Below are 16,229 nucleotides of genomic sequence, written 5' to 3' on the forward strand. Positions count from 1 at the left end.
GAGATGGGGTCTTGCTGTGTTGCTCAGGCTGGTCTCAAACTCCTGGCCTCAAGCAATCCTCCTGCCTTGGACTCCCAAAGTGCTAGGATTATAGGTGTGAGCCACCATAACCAGCCAAGATTTTCATTTCTGAGTGGCAGGAAGGTGATTTATACTTTCTCCTTCATGCATACTTGGGTTTTCTATTTTATCTTTAATAATATGTGTAATAGGAAATAAAGGTGAATATTTTAAAAATTCCAAATATGTAAAAGTTTTACAAATACAGTACTTGGAGAAGGGGAACTTATATTGGGTCCTTTCCTCTATATAAAATAACACTGTGACATTCCACAGGAACTTGTGAGCAGTCTGTATTGGCTAGTCCAACTGAAAAGTCAATACAAACTGAAGTAGCTTCTGAAGATGGTAAAAATCTGTCAGCATTCTTCAGTCAGAGGCCTTTTGAGTGCCTTCCATGTTACAGGCCTTTTTCTATACTCCTTGCTTCACGGTGCTCACACACTAGTAAAGGTGATGAGAATAATAATAAAACATATGGATGAATAGAATTTCAAAAGTCCAAATAGAAAATCACGCAGAGTAAGTAGATGGGGGCGTCTGTGGGAAGGGGGAGAGCTGGGTGTTTTACGAGTGATGTTGGAGTCCCATCCTGATTGGAGAGGGATGAGCTATGTGAAGACCTGGGAGAGTGAAAGGGCAATGGTCCAGCAAATGCAGGGTCCTTGATGGGGCAGCAGCCAGATCCTGCCTCAGAGACAGAGGACGGCCAGCCAGAGCTGCTGGACTCACACGAGCCATCGGGAGAGTGGGGAGACTTGGAGGCTTCACAGCAGGGGCCTTGTCACATGCCTGTCACCAGTTTGTACTTCATTTAATTGCAGCAAGAAGTCCCCAGGGAGTTTTAAGAAGAGCAGTGAAATGATAGAAATATCACTGTGGGCCAGGCACCATGGCTCACACCTGTAATCCCAGCACTTTGGGAGGCAGGTGGATCACCTGAGGTCGGGAGTTGAAGACCAGCCTGGCCAACATGGTGAAACACTGTCTCTACTAAAAATACAAAAATTAGCTGGGTGTGGTGGCGTGTGCCTGTAGTCTCAGCTACTTGGGAGGCTGAGGCATGGGAATTGCTTGAACTCGGGAGGCAGAGGTTGCAGTGAGCTGAGATCGTGCCACTGCACTCCAGCCTGGGTGACAAAGTGAGACTCTGTCTCAAAAAACAAAAAACAAAAACAGAAACAAAACAAAATGCATCGCTAAGGCTGCTGTGTGGCAAGTAGGCTGTGGGAAAAGGTGAAGGGGGGTACCAGTTCACTGGAGAAGGGTAACTGAGCTGGTGTTTGGAGAGGGTGTTATCAGCGGAGGCGGCAAAGTGTGGTCGGATTTGGGATGTGTTTTGGAGGTGGAGCAGACAGGACTTGCTGATGGACTGGATCGGGGGTGAGGAAAAAGAAGAATGAAAGATACTTTTCAGTTTGATTATTATCAGGAGATGCAAATTAAAGTCACATTGAGATACTAACCCATGCGTAAAATTCAGAGGACTCACAATGCCACGTTTTGGAGTGGATTTGGAGCAATCTCAAGACACACACTGCTGGTAGGAATATAAATTGGTACCAGCACTTTGGAAAACTCTTTGGCGTCATCTACTCACATTCAGTGTGCCTGTCTGTACCCCGTGACTCAGCAATTTCACTCTTAGGTATGAACCCAGAAGTAATAGGTGTGCACAAGTATTAAAGACATTAAAAACATTCAACAGTAACATTAACCATAATACTCCTAAGCTGAAAACAAACCAGTGTCTATCAACAACCACAAAATGGACAGAGATTTATTCTTACAATAAATTATTGTAGAGCAATGAAAATGAATGGGTTACAGTTACATGGAATCATATCTCACAAGCAGAACACTAAATAAAAGAATCCAGAAACACACACGCACACACACACACACACAATAATGTATGTTTCTATTTATATAAAGGTCAAAAACCTGCAAAACTAATTTTTTCAAATAGTGATCACACGTAGAACAGTGGGCACACAGGTAAGGAGGGGGTAAGAGCAGGGCTTCCGTGATGCTGAAAATGCTCTTCCTTTGACCTTGGGAGTAGTTTCTCACAACTGTGTACTTTTCTGTATATATGTTACACTTGAAAACAATGTTTAAAAATTACGAAACAAAAATAGAGGATAGGAAGTGAGGAAGAGGAGACAGGATAAGATGAATTTTTCAAGCAGTTTGTGAAGAGCAAGAAAGTAATGTGGTAGTGGTTGGTGGCGTGGTCCATTTTTTCTTGATTACGGCATGTTTGTGTGATGATGGCAGTGATGCAGGAGTGAGGAGAAACTGATAATGCAGAATAGGGAGAGAGAGGGTAATTCCACGAACAAGGTGCTTGAGCAGGTGGCAGTGGACTCCAGGGTAGAAGAGATGGACTTTAGCTGGGAGGCAGCATATTCTCAGAGGAAAGGCAGGACATATGAGTGAGAAAATAAAATAGCTCTTGTTTTATTGCTTCTATTTTCTTACTGAAATCAGGTTAAGAATACTGGAGACAGACCGTTGGAATGTGAAGCCACCAGGGAAAGTAGGAAGCAGTTCATTTTGGAGCAGGAAACGGAATTTCAAGGGGGACATAAGGTAATCTTGCTGGACAATGTTGAGTGGCCACGTGAGGTCTGTGGTCACACATTTAAGGAAGAACATGTCCGTTGCCAGACTTGGCTGCCTGGGCGTTTTCACGGCACAACCTCCACGATCTAGAGCGCCTGCTTTTGTCTCATACCGTAGCCTTTCAGGCCTTCACCTCCAACTGTTACTCAGAAATAGCTTTAACAAGCTTTGTTATCAAGTTTCTCAGCTGGGAGCAGATGCAAGTCACAAAACAGAATGGGAAGTGTGTGCCAGCTCCCTCCACCCGAAAGGGGGGACTCTGCAGACCCCCTTCTGGACTCCCTGACTGGCTGGCTGCCCAGTAGGTTCTGCCAATAGGTGGCACTGGTGGGAGGTGGGAGGTTGGAAGGTGGGAGGAGAGGAGAAGAGACTTTCTAGTTTCCTCTACAGATCAGCATCCTATTATCACTGGGCCTCCACAGCGCCTGTCTCCAGCCCGCCACTGCTTTTGGCATTCCCGGCTCCAGCCTCGTCCCAGCCCAGGAGAGGCAGCAGCAGCCGGCCTGTGCCCTCAGCAGCAGGAATGCTCCAGGTGCGCCCCACCCCCTCACTGCCTGGCTGGCTCCATGGCAGTCCCCGTGGCTGCTAGGTTGCACCCCTTCTGTTACCCAGCACCCCTCAGGCAGTACCTTTCCCTAGAGGTCTGAGCCCTCTTCCTTCACTCCTCTAGCCCTACAGATGAGAGCTTCTTCCTTCAGTTACGAATCTCTTGATTTCATGAGCATCACTTTTCATCCTCTCACCCTCCCAGCACCTGTGCCACTCATTCCTTGATCTAAATCCCTTTTTTTTTTGAGACGAAGTTTCACTCTTGTTGCCCAGGCGGGAGTGCAATGGTGCGATCTCGGCCCACCGCAACCTCCGCCTCCTGGGTTCAAGTGATTCTCCTGCCTCAGCCTCCCAAGTAGCTGGGATTACAGGCATGCGCCACCACGCCCGGCTAATTTTTTTGTATTTTTAGTAGAGACGGGGTTTCTCCATGTTGGTCAGGGTGGTCTGGAACTTCCAACCTTAGGTGATCTGCCCGCCTTGGCCTCCCAAAGTGCTGAGATTACAGGCGTGAGCCACTGCTTCAGGCCCCCTTCTTTTAAAATATCTAACATGTTCTGCTTTCCTGGTCTGGGGTGGTATGCTACTTGATATATTATCACAAAAAGCAAAATCCAGCAGCTAATGATCTGCCATACAACAACAAAGCCCAGTAGTTTGGATCCACTGGAAGACTGTGCCTGCCACCCTAGTGAGCATCCTGCGTGGAGGGCCAGTGGCAGGCAGCGCACACAGCAAGCTGCGGGGGAGTAGAGCCAGCTGCAGCCTCATTCACCACATCCCAGGGCAGCCAAAAGGTCCTCCCAGGGGTCCTGAGGCTGTGATGCAACTGGATTAAACACATCACTTTGCTCTGGTCCTACCCAATTTTTCAGAAGCTGTCAATGTACATTTCATAGAAACAACTCTTTCACAGTATATTTCATCAGTTTTTCTTAATAAAACTAATTAACCTAACTAATTAAACTATGTAATGCAAACCGAAGTTGACAATAAAAAGGACATTGGCCGGGCGTGGTGGCTTACACCTGTAATCCCAGCACTTTGGAAGGCCGAGGTGGGCGCATCACCTGAGGTCAAGAGACCAGCCTGGCCAACATGGTGAAATCCCATCTCTACTAAAAACACAAAATTAGCCAGGCGTGGTGGCGGGCGCCTGTAATCCCAGCTACTCAGGAGGCTGAGGCAGGAGAATTTTTTGAATCCAGGAGGCAGAGATTGCAGTGAGCCAAGATCACACCACTGCACTCCAGCCTGAGCAACAGAGCAAGACTCTGTCTCAAAACAAAACAAACAAAACAAAACAAAACAAAACAAAACCAAACAAAAAAAACCACCCAACCAAACGAACAATAAGGACATTGAAAGAAACAGTTTCAGACACCCAACTTGACTCTGGCTGAGTGCATAGCTCAGCTTGAGGAGACAACTCTGCCTGGGGACTGAAAGCAACCTGCTTGGCATGATATTCAATGTCCTGGGGGCATCAGGGAGAAAACTCTACAGAAGGAGTAGGGCGTGGCCTGAGCAGAGCTGGAGAGGGGGGCTCTTCCCGTAGGAGTCTCGCGATGATGAGCATCCTTCCAGCTGAGGCGGTGGACCCTGGGGTGGAATGTGCTGGGCAAAGTTGGATTTGAGCAAAGACTCGCGCGTCAGGTAGAGGCGGGGACCAGACGTCCTTGATGCTGCCTTCCTGCTCCTTCCAGCACCATCAAGGATGTCGGAACTGTCCAATCGGAACTGTGATTCAGTCCATCAGAACCGTCTGACAATGCACACAGGGCTGCTCAGGCAGAGGCTGCCTGGCCCGTTCCCCGAGCAGGTGAGCTGGAAGTGCTGTAAGCCCCCCTCTCATTTTAAACTAATTAACCTAACTAATTAAACTATTGATCCTTCTACAAAATGGCACCACTCAGTCTGGAATGCACCCAGATAAATGGGTGTTTCTAAATATGTCCTGTCTTGTTGTTTATAGCGTCACATTATAAACTTTTAGTAAAAAGTGAACTTCTTTAGTACAAATGTTGCACAGAGCTTCACACACCATCATGCACAAACAGGCTTTCAATAAATGTGTTAATTAACTACGATAATAGCAACTGCAGAGTAGGCAGATCCAGAGGGACTTGGAGCCTAGACCCCTCACAGACTGGCACTCTCGCCTGCACTCTTCCCCCTCTGCAGAATCCAGAGGTAGGGGCAGGCACAGTAGAAGACAGTGGTGCAGGGCAAATGAAGAAGGCCTTGGGCACAGGGGTGACTGGGATTTTCTCTAACCCAGGTCATTTAAATGTGGCTGGAGACAGGCTGGGACCTGTCTCCATCTGCTTCGCGATGAGGTGGGGCAAGTTGCAAGCCAGTGTTAGGTCTCAAGAGTGTTCAACAGGAGAGGACAAATGAGGTATTCTTCACAATTCAGGTATTTCTTCGTTACCCTAGTTAGCAGGTAACAGTGTTTGCTGGATATTTGAGGACAACTTTACTTCTGACTTCCTGTGCAGCCTCCTAGGATGCACGACAGGAGAGGAATAATTAGAAACCCCTTCCAGCTCCCTGTTTCCCTTTTCCTTTCACAAAGTATTCAGGATAAACTGTTGGCAAAAGGAGTTTTTTTCACATTCTTCTGGAATATGAAGGAATGAGAAGTTGGTGTTTTTCGTTTTTGTTCAGTAAAGCTTTCCTGGGCACATGGCCTGTGGGACGGCATTTGTTGTTAACTCACTCAGCACACCCCAGCTAAATACACTTAGGGTGTAGGATGAGATTTTCCATTAGTGATAAGGTAGCAATGGGAAACAAAGAATAAAGCCTTCTGGAAAAAGTGGAAACATTTAGGTTGGTAGACTGGCACTCAACCAATTCATCTAGTGAAGGCCAGATTTTTGTTTGTTTGTTTGGCTTAGATGATTCCTCTACAAGGAAGCATTATTTCCGCACAATGTTTCCCCTGTGCAGCCAGGTGACTGTGCTGTACTCAGCCTGGGCTGTGGTTTATACACCCTCATTGAGAGCATCGGTGATGTGCTGTGATTCTACATGGTGTTCCGGGCTGCTCTGGGGAGCATACCCTTTGACCCCAGGGAGCTCTGAGCAACACTGTGCTGCTGAGGAAGGCTGTGGACAGTTGTCTGTGCATGAACTGGTGCCTTCTCTGCCAATCATGGGAGGCTGAGTCTGTGCAACCAAAATCAACTATTCATAATATGACAATCACAAAACTAAAACTGACTGCTCATTTTACAGGTTCTTGGGGTCATCCAAAAGTCCAGATGGGGTAACTCTGACCATGAACCTTCTACCTTTGCTGGCGTCATTTAGACAGACATGGAGGTCTGAAATCCTGGGTGTCTTATCTTAAGCTGTCTTTGTTTTTGCAGTCTCAAGACTTTTTAACTTGATTGTCCTCCACCATTTCAGGCTTAAAATGTCTAAAATGCTCTCCTGCTAAGTGGCTGCTCCTGCTGACCTGCTTGGTTTTATTGTTACCAGGTTCTCTCTCAGTCAAATGGACTCAAGCTTCAGTCTCTTTCGGTCCATGCTCTGCCTGTCAAAATACCTGACCATTCTCTCTTCACAATGTTTCTTGCACTTCCTTTCTAACACACACCCCTTAATTCAGGGTTCATGAGCTCAAATTTGAACTATTTTTCCTATTTTCACATGCCATCAAATTCTTCACCTGTTATTTCCCTGTCCTAAAACTCAGGCCCCACCTGAGACCTACTCAGTGAGAATTTGCTTTTCCATAAGATTCCCTGGTAGATTTCTGCAAGATCCAGCCTAAGAAGCCCTATGCGATGGGCCAAGGGTCTGCCGAATCCTTTGTGTGTACTCTCTCATTTAATCTCTACAATCCTATGAATTAGCACTATTATTATCCCTCAGTATTCATGGGCAAATTGAGGCTTAATGACGATAAGAAAATTGCCTGAGATTAGGGGCTGAAGTTCAGGACACCTTGAGGAAATACTAATATGGAAATAAAAATGTGAACGAGCAGTTAGGACTGGATACTCTGAGGAGGTTAAGCTGAATTCTGCAGGACAAGTAAGAACTAGACAGGCTAAGAGAGAGGGGACGAGAATATTCTGGAGAGGTTAATAGCAGGTGCAAAGGCCTGGGGGTGGGAGAGAAATGGGAACATTTTCAGAAGAGAGAGGAGTGCAGCGTGGTTGCAGAGGAGTGACTAATGAGGAGAAGGCTGTGACACAAAGGCCTTGGAACTTGCTCAGGAATCTTGTTTAATTTTAATGAGTGCCAAGGGGACCACTGAAGTAGTTTAGATTAGAGTCTAAGCGGCTCTAGGACCGCTCCGAGGAGAAGGGAATGAAGAGGGCACGGGTGAGGATGAAGCTGTGGGCTATCCACAGGGGTCTGGGTGGGGGTGCGTGTGGTCCAGCCAGAGGAGCACAGTAGAAATGAGATGAAATGAATGAGTGGGATTTTGCTGGAAGATACAACTGACAGGCCTCGGACCACATCTTCCTCAGCATCTTTGGCACCCTCACTAAACAGGTAGAGAGCAGCACCCTCCACGTGGACACTAACAGAAATGCCATGGTGCATCTCCGCGGTCCAGTGGGGTCTCCCTCCCTCCTTCTCCCCATCCCACTTTCCTTCCTGCCTGCCCTCCTCTCCCCCTCTCAACATCCCTCTCCCTTCTCCCCTTCTCTCCTAGTGAGGATAAGGGATTGGGATTGGAAAACCATAACGACGTGTAAACTGGAAACTCTCTGGAAGTACAGTGAGCACTACCCTGTGCAGGTACAGCCGTGCATGCAGTCGGGCCTCCTGATGTGTATCTTATACTCCAGGGGGAGCTGGCTCTGGGACATCCCAGATCCCATGGAGAGTAGCTACTGACCTGTAATATGTCCAAGGTGACTGTGGAGCGTGAAGAGCTGCATGTTCAGGTTTGAGACTCAGCTTTGCCCTGATTCCTGCCCTCTGAACAGATGCCAAACTGTCCCTCTTGGGCCAGTGCAAATGGAGGAACAATTATGCTCCCTGGGCCTGTCAGCCTCCAGCATGGGAAGGCTCCTCTGACTGAGTGACTACATAAGGAAGGAGAAGCAGCTGACAGTGTTCTAGGGCTACCCAGCTTCCATGAAGAGAATACAATACCTAACATCAGTTATAAAATGTCATATTTCTTGTCTGATTTTTCTTATTGTTTTAAAAACACTGCAGAGAGTGGTGGATGGTTGAAGTTGGGTTTAAAGAGCAATTTTCCTTCTATCCTAAAAAATAGTAATTTTAGACAGTCACATGCAGAGTGACCATTCTCTCCCTGCTAAATAAGAATGTTTTAGAGATTTTAATTCAGAGCTATCTGCAAATCCTTTACAGATTTCATGCCTATTGATTATTTACATTCATAGCAGAGGGCTGTGTTTTCACACGTAAATCCCAATAATTGTTTTTTTTTTTAACCATTGAAGATGTATGAAAATACATGTCAAACTAGGTTATCACATTTATTTTTCTTTTCCTAAAGAGGAACAGCTCTGTTCTTAGAACTCACATCAATTTAATTTATCAGCTGGTTTGTTTGTAAGTGGGATCATCTATCAGCAGAGGGGTATTTAGAAGCTGTCCCTCTGAAGACAGGTTTCTCTTCAAAATGCAAAAGGAATCACAGAGTGCTGCCTGGGCTGGTCTTCGTTGGCTGGAGGGTTTGTCGTTGTTTTCTACTGTCAGATATTTTCACTCTTTGTTTTGTAACACAACTGTCTACCCACCTCGCTTGTTAAAAAATCAGTAGCAATAAGATCAACATAGTGGGCTTATTCCTCCTCTTGACTCAATGACTTGCATTGATCCTTAGTGATATTTGGATCAGCCTGTCTTTTGGCCACCTTTGGAGTGAAACAGAACCTAGTCTCCTTACACCATTCTGAAACTTGACAGCAAGGCTTGCCTTGGCTAAGGACGAGGTCTGGCATTCAATGTCTGCGGTACACCTGACGTATATGTGTCAAGCTTAATTGGTTAGCTGGGGACACTAGATGTCAGGAAAGAGCCAAAGACTCAAAAAACGCAACTCAACTCTTGGTTCCTATGTTTAGGACGAATAATCTGATGAAGACTAAGGATTGCATTTTCCTCATTTTTTTTTCTGTACAATTTTATGTATCATTGTTAAACTGAAAATGTGACCTCATTTTCTCAGATTTCTCTCTCATCTTCCCTTCTCTATCTCCATCATCTTTGGAAGAAAAATCTCTCTATAATTTTCCAAACCTTTTAGAAAACTAGTAGAGATACTCAGTGACCTCAGGCCACCAGAAGGTGACTTGCAACCCTCCAGATGTGCTCCTGGATTTTCTCCCTCTAGAGAGTTCCCAATTGTATAATTGTACTAAGGAGTCGCCAAGTTGTTTTGGAGATGGGCACTAAATTCTCTGACAGAGATTTAGTTTGATGTTGCCTTTCAATTTCATTTGTATTCTGGTTTACAGATCATTTCCTAAAGCATATACCTGGCATTATATGCCTATTGGGAATTCATTGATTCAAAGATTGAATAGAGCTGTCAGGGAGTTTGGAAATCATCCAGTTTAACTTGTGACCTTTACATTTGAGCAACCTAGGGCCCAGAGAGATTAAGTGGCTGTGCAAGGTTTTATAGTGAGGTAGTGAGATAGCCAGAGCCAGGCCTCTGCATGCCCAGCTCATGGTCTTCAACCACCAGACACAACGAAACACAGTCATCCACAACTAATTCACACGGCCTTCTGCCTACTCCATGCTTTTCTCTTTTTCTGTACAAAGACTCCACTTTCCTCTTCTTCCAATTTGCTGTCTAGCAGTTGAGAAACATACATTGTGGATTTCTTTGGCCTTCTTCTCAAACTTATTGGACCAAAGCTATTCTAGTGTGAAACCAGGGTTGGGCCAGGAATCTATGAATAAATGGGTCACCAGCTACCAGTACACATTTTCTCTTCCTTTTCCTATACAGGTAACGTGCACCCTGATTCTGTCCCCCAAATTAAAGCACTCAGCTTCAACTAGCATGCTCCATGCCATAAAAAGTTATAAGGACAGTGAGGAGATTCCCCAGACCAACCAGAACAAAACTCAAGTTGGAGCATGACCCAGCACAAGGGAGCAGCATGTGCCCAGAGGGGCGTGCAGAGGCCCTGCTGAGATCCAAACAAAACGAGCACCCTACAATACATTAACTGTGTAACAGCGTCTATTTAGTTACAGGATTGACAAATTAATAGGAAATGCTTTCCTTAGAAAATGCCCTCTTATCCATCATCTGTGTGCCCATGTATTCACCTGCTTACCCACCAGTCTGTCTAATCTTCTTGCTGCCTTATTCTAGAAAGGATTTGAGCAGCAGGCTCTAAGGAAATGCCTGGCAGCTCTGCTGTAACTGGAATAGTCCTACTGATGAGATCATCAAATATGAGAAAGCACAAAGATATTAATCTGATAATAATATCCATTTTATAAAACTTCATAGTATATAAATATTAATAAACATTCACAACTTTTTTTTTCCTTTATGACCTTCTTCCTTTAAATATTAGGGTAATCTCTACCGTTTCCTTTTAGTCTCTTTTTTCTCATTGTCTCTCTCTCTCAACATCAAAAGGAAATAGTAGGAATTACTCTAATACCATATACACACACACACACATGCATACACACATATGTATATTAGAGACAGAGAGAGAAAGTTATTGCTTTCTTTGCAACTTTTGGAAATTATTCCATTATAAAAACCAGAAAGCCTCAGTTGACCGACTCTATCCCCACATCGACAGTGTAAAATCATAAAGATTTTTTTTCCTACTAAGAGGACAGCTGGAGAGCAAAAATACACTGTCTTTCAATTAATCAGTCATGAGAAGCAATGGTAGGAAAACGTCATGTATCATTCACAAAACACATGTAAAACAGCAGACGTATCACAGGCCTGTGTCAACAAAGGGCATTAGGACAGTTCCTCGGATTGTGACAAAGTAGGCAGTCAATCTTTCCCCAAATTCAGAAACCAAATTGCAAGTCCTTACCTTGGAGGGCCTGTAAGCTATGAGTCTGTACGATAATGCAGAGCTGCAGGACCAGCTGTGGAGCACTTTCCAGAAAGGTGGCTAGCAAATGCAGCATACTCACATCCGCATACTCATATACCATTTTCCAGTAAAACCTCCATCTGTCATTCTCCCCACTCTGTCGGCTTCGAATACCTAAGTATATTGTGTGGAAATATCTAGAAAGAAAACATGGAGAATAAGAAAGAGATGAGTGATGACAGTTTATAATTCAAACTCCAGGGTTGTTCTTTTCTGCAAGCCACCATATGCAAGCAAGCACAAGAAGTAATTACCTCGGGGGCTTATGAGTTAAAGTCCAAAGTTACAATCCTGTAATTTGTCAATCCTGTAACTGCTTAAGAGTACCCATATTTGTAAATGCTCACTTTGAGAAGTCACTGCAATTTTAGTCCTCATAAAGACATTCTGCTCAATTGCAATATGAAGAAGTGTGAGGTGGAATGCGGTGGAAACTCAGGTGGAGAATGAGTTTGCTACCTTAAAGATCTACATACATTCTTTTTTGTCAGTTTCTTTATGTGCTCAACAGTGTTCATGAGGGGATTTCTCCTAGGACAGAATGAAAGCCTGAAGTACCAAAATGTATGTGCATATAAACCTTCTTATGCCTTAAAAAACCACTTTTTATTATTGAAAATTCCCAACATATACAAAAGGAGAAAAAAATAAAGTAATGCATCCACTATACCCTTCCACTCAGTGTAAGTACAGTTGATCCTTGAACAATGAGCGTTGGGATATCAATGTAGTTGAAAATCTGCATATAATTTTTGACTCTCCACTTCACTAATAGCCTATAGTTGATTGGAAGCCTTACTGATAACATAAACAGTCTATCAACACATATTTTCTATATGTATTATATACTGTATTCCTACAATAAAGAGAAAAGAGAATATTAAGAAAATCATAAGGAAAAGAAAATATATTAACTATCCATTAAGTCGAAGTGGATCATAAATGTCTTCATCGTCATCATCTTTACATTGAATAGGCTGAGAAGGAAGAGGAGGGGTTGGTTTTGCTGTCTCAGGGGTGGTAGACCTGGAATAAAATCTGCCTATAAGTAGACCTGCACAGTTCAAACTTGTATTGTTCAAGGGTCAACTGGAGTTATCAACATATTGCCAATCTTTTTTATTTGTACCTCCACTTACATCCTGTCACCAAATTATTATTTTATTATTTTTTTTTTTTGAGACGGATTCTTGCTCTGTTCCCCAGGCTGGAGTGCAGTGGCGCGATCTCCGCTCACTGCAAGCTCCGCCTCCCGGGTTCACGCCATTCTCCTGCCTCAGCCTCCCGAGTAGCTGGGACTACAGGCGCCCGCCAACACGCCCGGCTAATTTTTTTGTACTTTTAGTAGAGACGGGGTTTCTCCATGTTAGCCAGGATGGTCTCGATCTCCTGACCTCGTGATCCGCCCGCCTCGGCCTCCCAAAGTGCTGGGATTACAGGCTTGAGCCACCGCGCCCGGCCCACCAAATTATTTTAAAGCAAACCCCGGGCATCACATTATTTCATCTATAAGTATTTTATGTAAAATAATTTTAAAACCAATATTGTGATCACACTTACAAATAAAGACAGTAATTTCTTAATAGTATCAAATACTCAATGTTCATATTTTCCTGATTATCACAATTTTTTAAGTTTGTTTGAAATGCAGTCCAAACAGGATCCACATAAGATGATTATTTGGTATGTATCTTAAGTCTTTTTTATGACATGGATTATCCTTCCATGTCCTTTTAAATTTCTTGCATGTTTTCTTTGTCTTGATTTTAATGATTGTATTTGCATGGTGTGGTTAACATATCTATCCTTTGTGTTTTCTGCAAATGGGTAATTAGTGTTAGAATTTTGATCAGCTTCAAGTTCGACTGTTTTTGGCAGGTGATGTTGTGTACTTTCATCAGGAAGCACATCAGAATTAGTTCTATTTTATGATCTTACCATATACTGATGATATTGCAATCAAGGTTGCAAAATGGTGATATTCAGAGTCCATCATCCTTCTTTACTTACTTGTTAGAATACTTCTCCAGCTCTCTTGCCAATGTCTCTACAGAATTTGGTTGTCTGGAGCTTGCTGTCTGGTAGATCCCTCAAGAAAGGTACATAGGGATAATATTTCCTGAGCTCTTGCATATTTATAACAGTATGTAGCTATCAATCTTGCCTTGGGTGAGTATAGGCTCTTTTGGTTACACAGACCCAAAAGTTTCACAGTTTTCGTTGGAGATTGGTACCCACTTTTAGAGTCTGTGAATGAACTGCATTTACCTAGTGCAAAGATTCTCAGATGTCAAGAGCGAAGAATAGCAGAGATACAGCAAGGAAGTGCAGGAGCAGAAAATCCAGGCAAGCTTTTCACCGAAAGCTTAGGTTGGGTGGATGTGGAATTCATGCATATTCCATGCAAGGTCCAAGATCTGCAATTTATTTATTTGAGCCCTTTAAATCTGTCACTTCGTTTACTAGCCTAGTGTTCTTATGGAAAAGTCTGATAGAAATTTGACATTCATTCTCTTATAAGCTACTTGATCTTTTTGCTTGGAAGTCCCAAGCATATTTTGTTTCTTTTTAGAGATCTATGGTTTTATTAGAATGTACCTTGGTATCGGCTGTTCTGCATCCATTTTCTGAAGAATGTGATGTGTATCTTCATTATATAGCTTCAGGTTTCCATGTGTAGTTTTAATTTTTCTTGAATGATAGCATTCAGTATTTTTTCTAATCCATTGCTTTGTCTTTCTTCTTGGATGCCTCCTATTGATTATATATGCTATATCTTCTTTATTCTGTGTCTAACAGTTTCTCTTGAATCCTTCTAATCTCAAATTTCTTCTTGATTTTTCCTCCTCTCCATCTTCTATTCATCTTCTCACTATGGTGTGTGTATAGTGCCATATCCCTTCTAGTTGAGTTTTCATTTCTGTCCTGCTTTTTTTTTTTAAATATAAAATTCTAGGCTGGGCATGGTGGCTCACACCTGTAATCCTAGCACTTTAGGAGGCTGAGGTGGGCGGATCACCTGAGGTCAGGAGTTCAAGACCAGCCTGACCAATATGATGAAACTCCCTCTCTACTAAAAATACAAAAATTAGCTGGGTGTGGTGGCACATGCCTGTAATCCCAGCTACTGGGGAGGCTGAGACGGGAGAATCACTTGAACCTGGGAGGCAGAGGTTGCAGTGAGCTGAGATCATACCATTGCACTCCAGCCTGGGCAACAAGAACGAAACTCCATCTCCAAAAAAAAAAAAAAAAAAAAAATTCTATACTGATGAGTTCTATCCATCATCCTTTGTGTCAAATACTACTTTTTTCTACTTATTTCTTTTATGAATTTTTTCTAATTCTGATTTATATTGTTCTTCATAGCTCTTACAATTTTAAAATTTTCTTTCAGCTCATTTAGAAGTATTTGCTTATGATTTTTATCCATTTTGTGCATGTGTTTTTTTTTGTTTAATTGTCTACAGAAACATCATTAGTTTTCTTACTTTCTTTTCATTGTAATAATTGATAATTTTCTTGTTGCTAAGTTTTAAAAGTTAATTTAGTTTCCTATACTTTTAGGAGGGATGAGTGGGCCGGGATAGCTTAGCTGGTTTTACAGCTCTAACACACTCTTCTGGTGTTCTCATGAAGTGGTAAATAGAATCACTTGTTACTTTCTGCTATCAGCTGCCTCTGCTCCTCCCCACTTTTATTTGGACATTCTCTGTCATCTTTTGTGGTTGTCCCTGTCCTGCTCAGTTTGGAATCTATTCCCAGCAGATTCTCCTCAGTATGGAGCCTTGTTTGGGAAAGGCCTTCAGTTTCTTAGTTAATGGGGTTAAAGGACCCAGCCTGATCCAGTAGCATCAGATTTGATTGCACTGTGGCCTCCTTGGACTCACCCCTGCATTGGATCATTGAGAACACCCTCCCTCCATGTCTCTCCTCCTCCTCTGAGCTTGGTTCAGGGCACTTCCTAGGGAGTATCTGGTTCTCAAGGTCTTCTCTCTACTTTCTCCTGCATGGTTGTTGACATCACATTGGCTCTTATATGTTGTCACTAATTTGTCTCTAGGTAATTATGGGGGTATCTCAACACTGTTTTATCATCCACAATTCTTCAGTTTTGTCAACCTAGTTGCTCTGCCTATTTTAATTTGGTAATTTTGGTAGACTAAAGAATGATGTTGCCATTGTCACCATATTTGCAGAACATACCACTTTAAAACACAAAAAGCATTTAATCATTCCCCTGAACCTTTGGCTGCTCTGTATGAACTCTAAGGTGAAGCTTGCTATCATGCACTTTACAGGGACTTTCATGGGCAGATCTCTTTCTCCCACCGCTCCATGGCTGCAGCTTGTGATGAGCTCAGTGCAAACTGCTGGTGTTTCCTTTCTTCTGCCTCCATGGCTGTTCACATACTTATGCTTGGAATAGCCCTGGAATAGCCCTTCCTGATTCTCTGACTGCCAGGCATATTTTTGAATAAATAGTCTCCATTCGATCATCACCAATCATCCTTGAATACTCCATGCATATGCAACCTGTTTGTATTAGTTTCCTAGAGCTGCTTTGACAAAGTGTCACAGACTGTGGTTTAAATCACAGAAATGTATTATCTCCCAGTTCTGAAGACTGGAAGTCTGAGATCAGGGTGTCATCAGAGTTCATTCCTTCTGAAGCCTGTAAGGAAGCATCTGTTGCATGCTGCCCTTCAGTAGTTTCTGGTGGTTTGCTGGCAATCTTTGGCATTCCTCAACTTGCAGAGGCATCATCCCAATCTCTGTCTTCTTCACAGGGCATTCCCCCTGTGTGTGTGTCTGTTTCTGTGTCTAAATTTCTTCTTTATATAACTACACAGTCATATTGATTAGGAGTCACCCCAATGATCTCATCTTCACTTGATC

The 16,229-nt window shown here is 43.3% G+C and overlaps 1 protein-coding gene across 3 annotated transcripts in view; it reads right to left on the reverse strand.

Annotated features, from left to right (window-relative positions):
• The window catches only part of XKR4 (XK related 4), a 430,447-nt gene that overhangs the window by 161,305 nt on the left and 252,913 nt on the right, over positions 1-16,229 (reverse strand). For all 3 annotated transcript variants that reach the window (XM_063643299.1, XM_063643297.1, XM_063643298.1), the window contains exon 2: positions 11,268-11,467. In XM_063643299.1, coding sequence (XP_063499369.1) covers positions 11,268-11,467 — 200 coding nt within the window. The remainder of the gene's footprint in view (positions 1-11,267; positions 11,468-16,229) is intronic.

Source organism: Symphalangus syndactylus, chromosome 7 (assembly GCF_028878055.3).
Source record: "Symphalangus syndactylus isolate Jambi chromosome 7, NHGRI_mSymSyn1-v2.1_pri, whole genome shotgun sequence".
Taxonomy (NCBI): Eukaryota; Metazoa; Chordata; class Mammalia; order Primates; family Hylobatidae; genus Symphalangus; species Symphalangus syndactylus.